Below are 16,245 nucleotides of genomic sequence, written 5' to 3' on the forward strand. Positions count from 1 at the left end.
AAGCACATGTACAGGTAGACAGCTCACTCTGATATTATTCTGAACAACTTTATTGTTTAATGCTGAACCTCTCTTGTTGACCCTGCACTGCCTCTGCACACAGATCCACTCATATTTGCCACAGGTAAACCGGTCATTTACAGTCTATGGGTTTTACAAAACCCAAAGCTGATCCTGGAGGCAGCAACTTGGCGAAGAAACACACTCCTGACCCCAGATCGAGTATCCGACATACGTACATGTTGCTTCAAGCGGAAGTGGTCGAAATTACGAGGTATGTTGAACGTAACATGAAGATAAACAGACGCACAACATGCAGACGGTTGACGCTATCGGCGTTATGAATTACTTAGCGAACATAACATTTATTTAAAGGGAAAGTTGCTCTGTATGCTGTATTTTGTGTGTGTGTAACATTCAAAGGATATATAGGTAAGCAACCTGATGCTAATGTCCTATTCAGCTAACGTCAGCTCGAGTTAGCTAAAGTTACATTGCTGTTAAAGTTAGCTAACGCTAATAAACGTTGCATAGCTACAATAACGTACCACTCTGTGAGTCTCGGGCGACTCGTTATTGTTCCTCGGGTGTAGTCAGCTAGTCGGAAAAACTCAAATTAATGCAGTGGTCAAATGTCTCCTTGGTGAACTTTGACATTCACGTGATTTTCTATGCAGGGCTAGCTAAAGTTAGCTACGCTATAACATTATGTTCTTTGTTCGAAATGTACAACACTTCATATCAGAGTGGGCGTTCGTAATACCTCAACCTTAGATGACAATAACGTGAGATGTTGCCAGAGTGTTGTGTTTGAGACATGCACCAAGTCAAGATTATGTTTTATTTAAAAGTACAGCTGCAATAAACAAGATATGTACACATGTGTAACCTCAAGAAGAAGACTAAACGTGCTGCTCTTAAAGATGCAGCATGAGTTGTGATCGTTAAACATACTAGAGTTGATTAATGACGGTGTAATTACACATCTATGGTAACTTTTTTCAGCTAAATGTGTCCCTAAATTTTTAGAGTTGTGTGAGTGTGTTACCTCCCTAACTTAGTCCCTACGTTATTAAAATAATAATTCCCATTATACTCCCCATGTTTTCTGTCTTATGCACATCTTCTGCTTTCTCCATATTTCACACTTCTCCTATCAACTCCAAACAGCCGGAAATGAGATTTGCCATTGTACTGAACTTTGCTCTGCTGTCTCTTTCTTTCTCTCAGTCAGTCACTTTGACAAACACACACTATCAGGATGGTGTCATACAAGCGGCTGAACCCTGAAGATGTTCAGTTTTCCAGTGCAGTTTTGTCAGAAGAGCTTCGTCCTGTCCACGAAGAAGCTCCAGTGAGTTCATATGTTTTTGTATATTGCTTCCTCTGCCTCAAACCCTCTGCAGTCAGTTAATGATTCAATCAAATGATTTGTCTCTTTCAGTGATTTTAAATCATTGCTGCACAAACGTCAATGCTCTTTCTTCAGGATGCCAGTGTTTTGGTATATTTTTAGAATCTCGATGTGTTAGTCTCATTATTTTATTGTTTGATAGTATTAGTTTGACCTTCTTAAGAGTTTGAATTAATAGTCAATTGGTCAATTGACAGAGAAATAATCTGCAACTATTTTGATAATTGATCCATCATTAAAGTAATTGTTCATGCAAAAGTGCTAAACTTGTTCTAAACTTTTCTAGTTCCAGCTTCTCAGTTGTGAGGATTTGTTGCTATTTTTTGACTTATGTGATAGTGAACAAGATGTTTTTAGGTTTTAGACTGTTGGTTGGGTAAAACAAGGCATTTGAAGACATCCCTGTGGGCTTAAGGAAAATGTGATTTTTTTTTTTTTAATCTCAATGAGGCTTTTCTGGTTAAATGGGGGGAAAAGTCTGTCTTTGTAGCTGTGATGGTTACCCATACTGGAAAGGCTCAGCTGTTTTTTTTACAGTATAAAGGGATTTGTCTGGTTCCTCTTGATTGATTGCTTTTCTGAATGTGTTACTTGTTTGATTTACTTGTTGTGTTTTAAAGGTGCCGGAGCCAGAGGAAGCCTCCTTGCTTCCACGGAGGCCGTCATGCTCTGTAACCACAGGCCTTCTGGTGATTGGCTGCCTGCTGCTGCTCCTCTGTGGAGGCTGGCTACTGGGCACCATGTTCTGGCTACACCGGCCGTCCAACCAACAGCCACATAGACCTCCGCCACCAGCCTCTGCACTAACACCAGTATCTGAAATAACAACAGGAGTAAATGACACTGCAGCTGCTTCCCGCCGTGAGGCTTGCAGTTTAATCCCTGAGGCCTGGAGGTTTGATTGCTACCCTGAAAGAGCGGTGGTTGTGACCCGAGAGTTGTGTGAGGCAAGGAACTGTTGCTTCATCCCTGCATCCTCTCCCTCCTCCTCTGCCACCCGCCCATCAGGGAGAAATGGTATCCCTTGGTGTTTCTATCCTCCGGATTTCCCTTCCTACTCGCTTGTGTCAATAAACGACACAACTGTGGGACAGAGAGGTACGCTCGTAAGGGAGGTGAAGACCTACTACCCATCAGACATCCTCAATCTAGAGGTGGAGATACGTCATGAGACAGACACGCGGCTACGTGTCAGGGTGAGTGAATTGATTCAGTTATATTTGATAATTCACACGGCCATGCAGTTTTTGTACTAAAACTTTACTCTTTATATCTGTGCAAATTATCTAGATATATCTAGATATCTGTTTAAGGTATAGATAGTCATACTGATCAAAGGCATATTTGAGATGAGTCAGAATATTTAGTAATTTGTTTATGGATCTGAAACTGGATCATCTAAATGGAATTCAGCCATCATTAATTTTAATATTTAAAAATACATCTGTGCTTTTCCCACGGTCTTTCATGAAAAAGGCAGATCAAGCAGTTTCAAGTCGTTACACACCCACACAGTCCAGAACAGACGTCTAATCAGGCAAAATACGTGAGAACACCTGTCAGTGTTTACCAGTGTTACATGCAGCATCATATTTTAAGTATCATGTGCTTTGTTAAGCAATGTAATGTTCCTTGCCATAAACAGTTTTACTGTGCAAACAAGCCATTGCTCACAAGCCATTGCTCACTGAATTTCAATGGAGTGAATGAATAAGGAATCTATACGTATCTATACATGTGAGCAGACTCTGTACTAAGGTTTCATAGGCCAACAAGATCTGTGCCAATATTTTTGATTAAACCAGGTGGGTGTAAAACTGCCGTCATAAATTTTATAGGTCAGTTGATTTAGTATTTATTGCATACATACTGCAAATTCTCTCTGTAATTTGATCATAAACTGTTTTTCGATCTTTCTCCATCTAGATTACAGACCCTTCTAATTCACGGTTTGAGGTACCGATCTCTGTTCCCACGGCCACCAAGAAGGCAGAAAGTCCAGACTACATCGTAGAGCTTTCAAAGCAGCCATTTGGTCTCATCGTGAAGAGGAGCTCTACAGGGGCAGTGCTGTAAGTCTGACTTGAATAGGCAACATGAGGTGAGGTAAAGAAAGGGTCATGGTCAGAGTCACTAGAAACTCTCTTAAGGCACATTCAGTTGTGGAAATAACCCATTGTATGTTATAATAATAATTAACAATAGAATACTGTGTCACCTTTCAACGCTTTCCTGTCAGTCTCAACACCACAGTGGCTCCTCTCTTCTATGCGGATCAGTTTCTCCAGTTCTCCACCTCCCTGCAGAGTCAGTTCATTTATGGCCTGGGCGAGCACCGCTCCTCCTTTCTACATGATGTCCACTGGAACACACTCACCATGTGGGCCAGAGATGTGCCTCCTATGGTAAATTCTTTTTTTCAATCTTCTGTTTATAGTTACAACATTTTTACCACAGACACAGATACTAACTTTCAACTGATTGGCACAGGTGTTACTACTGTGTGTGACTGTGTGACTGTATGCACGGTAGACCTCTGTCAAGGCATAACTGACATGTTATAGCAGGAAAAACACAGGTACTTAATGGAACTGAGCCATTGTTAATTCTATTATTTACACCTGTGCTTTCCTACTGTGGCGTGTCAGAATGTATGAAAAATGACAATAAAAACAACATTCAGGACTTAAAATGATGGCTTGATTGAACGTGCAGTTCATCTTTGTACAAATAATGTAAAACTGAATCGTAATATCCTTGTGTTCCTCTCTACAATGTAGGAACAGACAAATCTATATGGAGTCCATCCATTTTACTTGGTAATGGAGGACGGAGGGAACTCACACGGCTTCTTCCTGCTGAACAGCAATGCAATGGGTCAGTCTGCTAGTCGCCCCGATACTTCCACTTCAGGTTTCACTACGTGCAATAATACACATTCGCGTCACAATTGGTGGATTGCAGAGGTGGAGGGTAGCAGATTCAACAGTGTTGCAACTGTTCGGATGACAAGATTAAGCAATTTTATAAAAACAGAAGTCCTAAACGGTGGTTTTTGCAGTGTCACAGAAGCCTGACTGCAGTGTCAGTAAATGTCAACTTTCCAGAGTTAAATAAAGAGGTAATTTAGAGGTAATGTTGTATTTCTTAACAAAGATACTGACCATTGCAGACTGAAAGGTTGAATTGGTTTGCAAACTTAGTCAAAGTTTAATTTAATTGGTTTCCCTTGAGAATGTTGAAAATGAGCTTTTAATGTTAACACAGATTTTTGTCCTCGTTCTTATTTCTCCACAAAAGAGAACTGTTATTCATGAGCAGCGATAAATCAGCTGCTTAGTCTAAAATATTAACATAACTGTACATTATATCCCATGTACTTTCTTTATTTCTTTGCTCTCTAGCTTCATAGACGTGCATATCTCAGTGGTCCTAATTGTAGTTTACTCAGAAGGATTTTATTATAAATAACAAATGTTTCATCAGTAGTTTTTTTCTGTTTCACCAGATGTGGTCCTCCAGCCCGCCCCAGCCCTCACCTGGCGTACTATTGGTGGAATCCTTGACTTTTACGTTTTCCTCGGTCCTGATCCTGGTTCAGTGATTGGACAATATGTGGAAGTCATAGGTCAGTAGGGGTTTGGTGGGATGTGGGAATGCTGTGTACAGTAGTTGCATGACTGTAACATATTCCTGTCTTAGATGCTATAAAATTATTGTTGACTTGCATTTTGCAACTGTTACTCACTTTAAGAGATATTTCCATATTTCAGTCACACTGAAATCCTCAGTCCATCCTATCGACTTTGTATCAGATTACCTGAATGAATAAAGTGACCATAAACAGACATACCCCAGGGTAGATAGATACAAACAGCTCTCTGTAAAGTAGCTACTTTGCCTTCCTCTTCCTCCTACTCTCTTTTTAAGCAGAGATTGTTCACCACCACACATAACCACAACACCTCGTGAATAACTCAAGAAAAACAATGAAATACATTTGTTGACCGTGCACGAACAGAATATTACTGATGTCCTTCTACCTTATTTTCACTCCTCTCTCTCTTCATCCCTCCATGTTTTCACAGGCTACCCAGCGATGCCCATCTACTGGGCTTTAGGCTACCATCTCTGTCGTTGGGGTTACAACACTAGCAATTCTACCTGGGAGGTTGTCAAGAACATGAGGAATAATAGGATACCCCAGGTAAAGTTGACCCAGCTGTTTGTTTATGTGTCTGTCAGTATGTTTTTTTGCATTCTTTTGGGAAAAATAATTATTTGTGTGTTGATTTGTTAACAGGACGTTCAGTGGAATGACATTGACTACATGGACCAATTCATGGACTTCACCTTTGACCCGACAAAGTTCGCCACACTGCCTGACCTGGTCAAGGACCTGCACGCTCATGACCAGCGCTATGTCATGATCCTGGTACACAGGATTTTGCATTTGCTTTCATATGTGTGTGTTGTGTCTGAGTTTGGCATGTTTGTATGACAGTTGTGTCTCAACCTGCAGGACCCAGGTATCAGCAGCACACAGCCCGAGGGCTCATACTGGCCGTACGATGAAGGGTTGAGCAGAGGCGTTTTTATTAAAGACGCTGAAGGAAAAACACTTATTGGGAAGGTGAGACACAAGACCCTGTGATGACGTTTCACAAATAAGATTATCCCAAGACACAATTGCTACTCTCCCCTCTGTCCGCTGCTGTTAAAAGGAAACATGAAGGGTGTAAAGTTCTCCATCTCATCCTCCAGGTGTGGCCTGGTCTGACTGCCTATCCTGATTTCTCTGATGATGTAACGCATGACTGGTGGTACGAAAACCTTCAGAGGTTCCATGAAAAGGTGCCATTTGATGGATTATGGATTGTAAGTATAGACATGGGAGATACTATTGAAGAACTGACTGATTATTATCCCGGCTCTCTGCATTTCATATCTGTGTTCTCCCTGACCTTTGCCTCATTCGTTTATTAGGACATGAATGAGCCATCAAATTTCCTGGATGGGTCAACCAAAGGCTGCCCATCAAACAGTCTGGAAAATCCTCCTTACACACCCGGTGGGAGATGCAGATCTCAAGCACACATCACACAACAAACTTAACATGTAAACAATTACAGAGTATATATGATTGTCAAAATGTAAAATTGTGTCTTTTTCCTTTTAGGCGTACTAGGAGGTTTGCTGAGAGCCAAAACTGTGTGTGCCACTGCACAGCAAAAGCAGTCCATACACTATAACATGCACAGCCTCTATGGACTTATGGAAGCTATGGCGTCTGCAAGGTCAAGACCTATAACACACACACACACACACACACACACACACACACAGATAGACACACAACAAAGATAAAATGCTGAACACTGAAAGACTCGTTACATGAACAATTTGTGTCCTTTCCTTAAATCTTGGTCCTGTCCACTGTCTTTTCGTGCTCTCTCTCCTCTTGTCTAGCGCTCTGAAGCGGATTGTGCTAAAGAGACCGTTTGTCATCTCTCGCTCCACCTTCCCCAGTCAGGGGATGTACTCTGGTCACTGGCTGGGAGACAACAGGAGCCAGTGGAAAGACCTGTACACTTCTATAGCCGGTTAGATCATTTTGACACAAGCATTACACATTTTCCAGGTGACTAACTTATTGCCAGATATGTTTAATATTAAACTTTGTCAACTTGTTAGGAATATCGAGACAAAACAAAAGTTTGGTGCTGTAGAAAGAAAATATATCTTTATTTATATGTAAAATATATATAAACTTGATCTCTTGCTCTATAAAACTGGTTTGACCTAAATCAGCAAAAGGGCTACTTCATCCCCAGCGCCACAACTTCAAAGTGTATTTTTCCTGAAGCTCCATTTATCATTTTCAGTCAGAGTCAGATATTTTTCTCAGAAGTTGAGGAGGTCAAAACAGAGTTTTTTTAACACGACTCCAAATGAATGCTAATGTTGCTCCGTGTCTCTGTTGGTGTGTAAACAAACAATTGTCGGCTAACATGTTAGCAATAACAACTTTACGAGCTGATTATGTGTCAGCTTGTTGTGTTGTTTGCCCCCAAGTGGCCAAAATAAATTAATGCACCTTTAAGTAATTAAAGCCATATTATTGCCATGTCTGTCAACAAATGCTAGTCAGCAATTTGGAATATATTTACAGGATTTTATGACACATTTATGTTGTTGTAAAACTGCTAATTTTAAGGTTGTGCTTTGTGGTTTCATGTGGTAGTTAGTTGCACACATTTTATTGCACACACTACTCTGTAATTATTCTGTCAACTACAGTATAATGACAAGGACCAGTAACACACAAGCTGATGTATTATTTTTAGATTTCCTAGAATTCATCTATTTAACAGTTTAACAGTGGTTCTCAAGTTTTTTTTACTTTCCATGTCCTCCTGATGTTGCCCACCTCTCTTTTGTCTCCTTCAGGTATCTTGACCTTTAACCTTCTGGGCATCCCGTTGGTGGGAGCAGATATCTGTGGCTTTAGTGAGGAGCCGCAGGAGGAACTCTGTGTCCGCTGGACGCAGCTGGGAGCTTTCTATCCCTTCACACGTAACCACAACGCCATCGACATGAAGGTAAGATCTTAACATCGCTGCTCCAACGTCACCACAAAGAACAAACTGAAGTACCACAGCACAGAGGGACATTCCTCTGATTCTGATTCTACCATATTTAGATTGCTGTAGTCTGTCCTTCTCTCCTTTTTAGAAATTGTACTTTTTTTTTTAACTGTTTGATTTGTATAATTTACAGCCTCAAGACCCAACAGCTTTCAGCCCTCTGGCTCGTACAGCCATGAAGCAGGCTCTTCTGCTGCGTTATTCCCTCTTCCCTGTCCTCTACACTCTCTTCCATCATGCACATGTACACGGACACACTGTTGCACGGCCGATAATGTTTGAGTAAGTAATGCTATTTGATTTAGCCCGACCTAATTCGATTCATTATTTTGGCTGGACTGGGAGGATCTTTGCCTTACTGTATGTATCCCAAAGGTTCCCAAAGGATGTGAGAACCTATGGGATTGACAAACAGTTCCTGTGGGGGAAGAGTTTATTGGTGACACCAGTATTGGATCCTGGAGTCGACTATGTGGACGGTTACTTCCCAGAGGGTCTGTGGTATGATTATTACACGGTAAGACCCACGCTCCCACTATCAACATTAAGCCTAGTAGTATACGGTGTTGTATGAGTGGGGAACAAAATGGTGTGAACAGTATACTTACAGTCTCTGGCCACATGTGGTCTTCTTCTTCCCAGGGTGACTCGCTGCACAGTAAGGGGGAAGAACTTCGACTCCATGCACCTCTAGATAAGATCAACCTGCATTTGCGAGAGGGCTCTGTTATGCCGACACAGGTAGATATGATTCTTGGTTCAATTTACATTGTTGTTGTTTTTTCTGAATGATTCTAATCCTGACCCCCTGACCTTTAAGCCTAAAAAACAATATTGATCATGAATGAGGTTTCTAGGGATAAACGAATATTTTTGTGTGAATCTGAAACACTCAGCACAGTAGTTTCTAATGCCGTAGTTGGTTTTCTCTCTCCATGTTTGCGTACAGGCACCTAACCTGACCTTGTGGGTAAGCAGCGGTCAGCCTCTCCATCTGGTCTCAGCTCTCTCTGACGATGGTTCAGCCAGCGGAGATCTGTTCTGGGATGATGGAGAGAGCATCGACACCTACGAGAACAACCAGTACTCCTACATCATCTTCAGTGTCGCTCAGGTTCTCACACTCAACTAGTTTTGCATTAAAAGAAAAAAAAAAAATCCACCCTCACTACGCTATCTGCCACTGGCTCATTCCAGCCTGCATTGTCTGATCCAATTTGTGATAACCCACATTTCTCAGAAGGCCTATTGAAAACCTTCAAAAACTTTGTCTGAGCTTGTGTGATTCAGCTCAAGGTTGCGTATGTAGATGATGATCTCATTTAATCACAACATACCTTGTAGCAGCAGCGCGTCCTGGTCTGCTGAGGCTGAGGTCTCATCCTTCCCTACAGTGGAGCTAATGCCGAGTGTGTGTGCTTCTTTATTTAGAAAATGGCATGACTACAGAGAAGCTTTTAGGTTCTGACATTTGCTCTTGATGTTGAAATTAATCTTTCATCTTTCAAACAGCATTTTTGCCACACTGCTAATAATGTCATATCAAGCACATCATGTATATTTGGCCAACAGCAGATAGAGACTTGACATACAAGACAGGGAAGGAGTGTAAACCAGTATTCATTTATTTATTCTTGGCCACTTAGTGTGCAGCGGAACAAGCTTTAAACAAAACAGACGTACCATCATCTTCCAAGTAGCTGCCTATTAGTAATATTAATAATATCCCTTTAGCAGCTTATTGCTTTGCTAGTTGCTAACTTTGTCTAGGGAGCATACTGTGGGTTTATCAGTGGTGAGAGTGAACCAAAACAGTAACGTGGGGTGTAAAACCAAAACGATGAGTTGAGAGATGCTAAAATGCTCCACAGAGCTGAGGTGAACTGCAGAGTTGTGATAACTCTTTCGGTTGATCATGAGCGACCCCTTTCGCTTTACACATAGTCATTTGACTCATTTTGATATGAAAAATATTGATTGGCTTTAATTTCTTGTTTTGAAGCAATATTCATGAAAGTATATGTCGCAGTATGACTGATACTCATCCATCTGTTAATTTTGTAGAACGTGATGACATCACAGGTTCTCCATAGCAACGTGGAGGCGACGTTCATCACCGTGGAGACTGCCTCCTTCTACGGTGTAAAGCAGAAGCCGAGCAGAGTGCTGGTGAACTCCCAAGATGCAGCGTTCACCTACAGAATCAACCAGGTGAAGTTAGGGGTCAGGGGTGAACGGACAAACACAGAAAGTTGGATTTACTGTTGTTAATATTGTTGTGCTTGATGTAACTTGGGCTTAATGTAGTTGGCATTGGTGGATTTAGCAACTAAAGTAAAGTGGTAAACTGGTGACAGATCTCGTGCACCACAACAACCAGAGACATGCAGAAGATCTTCAGCATCTAGTTAAACATAAGATTCAGCAGATATTGTTAGTGTCACTTCCTGGAGGGAATCACTTTTGTCCCGAGCTGTCATTGTTTAGCTGTACTGTTGTTTATTTCACATTTATGCGTCAGCAATGGTTGATAAAGTATTAATATTATTTACTTAAGTAAAAGTAGCAATACCAGACTATAGAAAACGCCATGACAAGTAAAAGTCCTGCATTCAAAATTGTGCTTAAGTGAAAGTACAGAAGGAAAGTGTACTTAAAGAATGAAGTAAAAGACTGTGTTGGTATATTACTGGATCATTATTATTCACACTTTAACATGTAAGCTGTACTTAGATGTTGTTGTGGGTTCTAACTGCTTTATATGTTTCTTGATACCTAAATCTAAAGCAATGTAAAATCTTAATCTGAAAAGTAACTATAGCTGTAAAATAGAAGTATTTCTCTCTGGAATAGAGTGAAGTATAAAGAAGCATAAAATAGAAATACAAAACGTAAAGTACAAGTACTTCAAAATTGTACTGAAGTACAGTACTTGGCTAAATGTACTTAGTTACTTTCCACCACTGTAGAACAGCAATGGCCTTGGTTGGAGTTTTAATACAGAGTGCCGAATCCACCGAATAAAATTATATTACTTGAAGGTATTAAAGTGTCTCTTGATACCTCTGCTGCCGTATATGAGTTGTGTTGTTGTAAGGTTAGCCTGTGTTATGGAGTAGGCTTGTTGTTGATGATGTTCTTCATGCTGACATGATGTGTTTTCTTGCCTCTCTCTGCAGGTGTTAACAGTTGCAGATCTTGGTCTCAACCTCAGCCAGAACTTCACCATCAGCTGGATGTAATGAATCAGATGAATCGGACGTTCTTCAGTCGTTGGTTTTATTTGTTGTGGGCTGTCAAAGCTGGCACACAGTGCAGTCTGTAAGTATTAGGACAGTGATGTGTTTTAGTGTTTTGGCTCTGTTCACATTCGAGGTTAAAGTATTTGAAGACCTTTTTACCTTAAGGATCTCTGCTTAAAAAAGTGCTGCAAATCCACACTTTTCATCTGATGTGGTGGCAAAACCCCCTCAAATTAAAGGTGAGAGTCAGCACTTTAACCTCATAGTCATTGTTTCCTTTCATATCTAATGTGCCAGAGTACAGAGACACAGCAAAGGATAAACAGATAAGACGAAACGTAGTTCCTCTGGCGCGAGCGAGATCAAGTTTGTGTTAATCATATTTACAGTGCGACGTTCAAAAAATGGACAGAAACACACATGAAGGCTGCTGAAACAACAATACACAATCACTGACCTGTAGTAGTCTGGACACTGCTTTAAATATCTGTGTGGAACATTTAATGTTTGGTAACTTATAGCTGATCTGTCACCTGATTTAAACAAACAGCTTCGCTTGGCCTTGGTACCTTTCTTAGTTTTATCTTTAGTTCAGTTCGTAGATCAAATCTGCATTCTTTGAATTCTCATCAGCAGAAAGATTATGTGCAATAAGTGAAAGAGAGGATGATCTATCTTCCTAAAAATATGAGTTTGGAAGAGTCTGAATATAGTTCATGATGTAAAATATTGTATGTGCTTGAATGCTGTTTACAGCTTATTTTTGCACTAATTAGTAAAGCGGTATTGTAAATGTAGATACAGGTGCCTTATGATTCCTGTTTGTGTGTTTTTGAGCATCTCTGGGTTTGTTCCAGATGATCCTTTGTTCAGCTTTATATTGTAAGCCGTTGATGCACGATGATTACTTTAACTGCGTAACTACAGTATACTAGACCAGCCATAAGTGTTCTGCAATCATTTTACTGTGAAGTTTCTCTGCTTTTCTGACGCCTCTGATGGCAGAATGCAACTAAAACCTGAAGCCAGATACATTTCATGAGCTGGTTGAATGTTCAAGATTAGCAAAGTTCATTCTGCTTAAATTTGACCTTGATGCTGTGAAAATCTCATTTGAATATATAGTATTTTTCACAGAACGCCAACTGTGAAAAGCTTGCACCTTTTTGAAGCAGCTGTAAAGTAATTCATCATTTATCAGTGCATGTGCACCCCAAAATATTTTTAAGCATGTAAAGACAACGATGCAGAATATATTTTACTGTCACTTGTGTTAAGGTAACTGAAATTGTGACTAATTATATGCAGTATTTTATGATCAATTCTTGTGTTTACATTTTTGTGTAATTGCTCAAATTTAATTATACGAACAAAATGAAAACTGCTGGAGTTCTGCTGGATCTTTTTTCTATTTTATGATAAACGTCTTTTGGGGGAGCAACAAGTAAAGAAAAGGACATTTGGTGATTCCCAAACGGATGTCTTGACTCCAGTGTATCATCACCTTTAAAGAGTCAAATAAAAGATAATTCACCGTTTCTTGTTTTTCCATTACAAATGTATAATTTTGTAGATTTTATTTTAATACATTTTATTTGGATCTAGCCTTCATTTGGATTTGAATCTGAAGTGCTGAAGCACACGTGCCACTAGAGGACACAATTTCTCAATGCTGTGATGAGTGTTGATATCATTCCTCCTAACAGAGTACTGTTGTTTCCCCAAAGGCTGCAAAAATGTGTTTGAACTACAAAGTAGAAACCTTTTGAAAGAAATGTGAACAACAAATTCTCTCTCTTGTCTTCACAACTCTGATCAAAGCATCCTTGAACAAGGTAGCTAATCCACAACTAAAGTACTCAAGTAACCAAGTCACGAAGTATTTAGACAGTTTTACGATTGAAATAATACCAATTGTTCCAGAGTGAATTACAACCTTTGTAGACTAAGAAATGGCAAGTGGTTAATGCTTTTTTTTTTTTTGAACGACAGTTATTGTTGGAGCCATTAACAAGGTTCAAATCCTGGCGTGTGTTGGCTCAAATTAACAAACTTATATCCGATATTTTATATATTCTTTATATTTTGAAAATGCATCACATCTTCCTCCTGTGGTCTTTGCAGCAGAATGGAACTCTTCTTCACCTCCTCTTCCTCTACTTTCTTCTCTGTCAGTGGTTCCCTTTAATCAACTCTCCATTCCCCTGCAGCCTCCCTTGCTGTGTTTTTAGTCCCCACCATTTTAAACCCACTGTTTATATAGATAGAAGAGTCTCAGGATGTCTGTCGTTAAGATTACGCGGGGGTCATCTGAGGACTGACTAAATTAGCTTAAAAAACTTAAAAAACAACCGAACTGAAACTGAAATAAAATTGACTGGATCTTATGAGTCATGGCACAGAACAAGTATTTGATTGTCCCCGACAAACACACACACACACACACACACACACACAGCAGCAGCTCCAGAAAGTGAAAGCAAACAACTTGTCCCGTATTCCCCTCTGATAGTGAGGTTGAATTATCCTCCACTACAGATAGACTTTGCGAAAGACATGTTTTTATTGGCTCTGTGCAAACGTTCACAGGCTAACTGTTTCCAGATGGCAGTTTGTGGAGGGCACATATATCATTCAACAGAGGGGGGGAGGAGAGAGCAGAGAGAGAGAAAGAGGCAGAGAGAGAGCAGCGGGGGTCTGTCAAAAGCATTCTGCTCTACTGACGAGGGCATTTCCTGTCTGGATTTGGGAGGATTAAGTATTTGTGCGTGGGGGGTGTTTGTATGGTCGGCATGTGGAGAGAGGGACAAAGTACTTCACAGGACTTTTTAGGGGGATTCTGTACATGTTTGATTTGAATAACGATGCTCCTTATGCATATTTGGGAGGGATGGAAACAGATGTATAAAATCAAACAGTGATTTAGTGTCAAGGTTTTACATCTTTGAGAAAAACCTATTGTTGCCAGAAAGCGTTTCAGTCTGGGCTTTTTTGAGGTTGCTTGTTTTGTCACGTTGAGACTTATTTATGTTGTTTATTTCATGTTGAAAGCTTCACAAAACAATACTGTTAAAATTCTGTTACATATTGTTATAAAAGTAAATATAGTCAGTTAGATTTTTTGACAGATGGTTATTGTGCAAGAGAGTCTTGAGGGTCGTAAAAAAGCTAAAAGCTGCTGCATTGTTCGATTGTTACTTTTCTTTCCTGTCTGGTTGTTCTTTTTTTAATGAGTTAATGGTCTCAAACGTACAAAAACAGTACATTAACACAAACTACAGCTCTTGTGTGTGTGTGTGTGTGTGTCTGTGTGTGTGTGTGTGTGACAAGCAACATCTGACTGTGAATGAAATGATAGTCATTTGACCAGTTTAAATATAGAAAAAACTAGTTTGACCCCTGATATAGAAGAAAATGATGATTCATAACGTGGAGTAATGTGGGATTAAAACCGTCACTGTCACAAGATCTAAGAAGAAGTTCATGTAAAGGATCAACCATGATGTTAAACTAGAAAAAAACCAGAGGGAGCATATATCTCCACCCAGGCTGCGCAATCCTCCATTTTTTCTATTTAATAACAGAAAATATCTATAAGTTTCAGTTTGCGCCTAAATCCCGAACTCCATAAACACACACAGTCTTGGACTTGTAAGAATAGCTGCCACTTTTGGAGAATACCTGAAACCTGTCAAGACATTTCAGCAGTTTTTATGAATTGTGCAACATTTAAAGAGAAACTTCACTCAAGCTGAAACACACTGACCTCTTCTGGTTGAATGTTTGGCCACACCCAACAGTGATGTCACAGTGTACTGACCATATTGAAATATGTATGGAATTTGGTGAAAATGTGATCAAATTTGAAGAAGGGTTGGTGGAAACACTGGAAAATGATGTTGTTGGGAATACATGATACATGTTTTATAAATGGCCACATGGTGGCGCTATCAGCACCAGCAGCTCTAACTTGTTTCTTTTTCCCATGGGGTAATTTTCCACAAATTATTCTAACAAACAGACAAATAAACAGGACCAGAAACAAACATTACACTGCACAGATGAAGGTGAAGCAAAGTCCACAAGCATTTTCAAGGCTGAATCAGCAAAACAATGTCCCGCCCTGCGGTCGGCCTGCTGCATTATGAGCAGAACATGCATGCAGGTGTCAGGTAACCACCTCACCTGCCTCCTTCAACACGCCCAGCAGACAGGACAGGACAGGCTGACTTACACAAGAAACAACCACACTGGGTTAACTGGTTTCACATTTTATGCTCCATTTACTAAAATAGCTCCACATTATAAATATTTTCCTGTAATAGAACAGCAAATACAAATACAACATGTAAATATGTTCTGGTAACTTTTTATTTGGGAGGTGATTCAGCAGTGCTGTGGAGGATGTACCCTCAGTCTCTGGGTGTTTGTGGGTTTTTGAGGAGTTTACATGATAAAAGTGAAGACAAATTACACGTGGTGGGACAGCTGACTGTGGTATTCTTTCACATCATAAATGTGCCAAAAGAAAAGACGTTTTTGAATAAAATAAAGGAGTTTCCAACAGGATTATTGGCTATTCCTGGTAATCTTGAGGATTCTTTGGAGAAGCATTAGATCAGATCATTGAGATGGACTGAATGAAGTCAATTAAACATTTGCAGGCTTCTTTTTTCTGCTGTTTATAGTTTAACATTTAAGTAATTTAGACTCACGAACTCTTATCTATGGCCTGTGATTAATCAGCATATGTAGGCCAGTCCAGCGTCTCACACACACACTCACACACACACGGAGAGGGTTAAGGAAACAAAGGCGGGCTGAACTCCACCCATGCCGCGTCACTATCGACCTTTCGCAGGTGTCACATCCACTTTCTTTCCACCTTCTCAGCGGAGAAAACGGTGATTTCCAGACGATCTCTCACACACAACAGTCCTGC

The 16,245-nt window shown here is 40.1% G+C and overlaps 1 protein-coding gene across 1 annotated transcript; it reads left to right on the forward strand.

Annotated features, from left to right (window-relative positions):
- The first annotated feature begins 1,257 nt into the window (after positions 1-1,257).
- Positions 1,258-12,841, forward strand: gaa2 (alpha glucosidase 2). Its single transcript, XM_070920683.1, has 20 exons — positions 1,258-1,354; positions 2,035-2,610; positions 3,341-3,486; positions 3,654-3,819; positions 4,195-4,291; positions 4,923-5,042; positions 5,503-5,621; positions 5,718-5,849; positions 5,937-6,047; positions 6,179-6,292; positions 6,401-6,485; positions 6,594-6,711; positions 6,884-7,017; positions 7,865-8,016; positions 8,195-8,343; positions 8,437-8,578; positions 8,704-8,802; positions 9,011-9,175; positions 10,126-10,272; positions 11,241-12,841. The coding sequence occupies exons 1-20, from the start codon at positions 1,262-1,264 to the stop codon at positions 11,301-11,303; spliced, it is 2,928 nt and encodes a 975-aa protein (XP_070776784.1). The 5' UTR covers positions 1,258-1,261; the 3' UTR covers positions 11,304-12,841.
- The last annotated feature ends 3,404 nt before the right edge of the window (positions 12,842-16,245 follow it).

Source organism: Enoplosus armatus, chromosome 2 (genome assembly GCF_043641665.1).
Source record: "Enoplosus armatus isolate fEnoArm2 chromosome 2, fEnoArm2.hap1, whole genome shotgun sequence".
Taxonomy (NCBI): Eukaryota; Metazoa; Chordata; class Actinopteri; order Centrarchiformes; family Enoplosidae; genus Enoplosus; species Enoplosus armatus.

Bases quoted from the DNA above. Each gene is read 5' to 3' on its own strand.
- gaa2 (XM_070920683.1), top strand. From the start codon at position 1,262: ATGGTGTCATACAAGCGGCTGAACCCTGAAGATGTTCAGTTTTCCAGT. The intron at 3,820-4,194 runs GTAAATTCTTTT...TCTACAATGTAG, and splicing joins CCAGAGATGTGCCTCCTATG to GAACAGACAAATCTATATGG. The intron at 6,293-6,400 runs GTAAGTATAGAC...TTCGTTTATTAG, and splicing joins CATTTGATGGATTATGGATT to GACATGAATGAGCCATCAAA.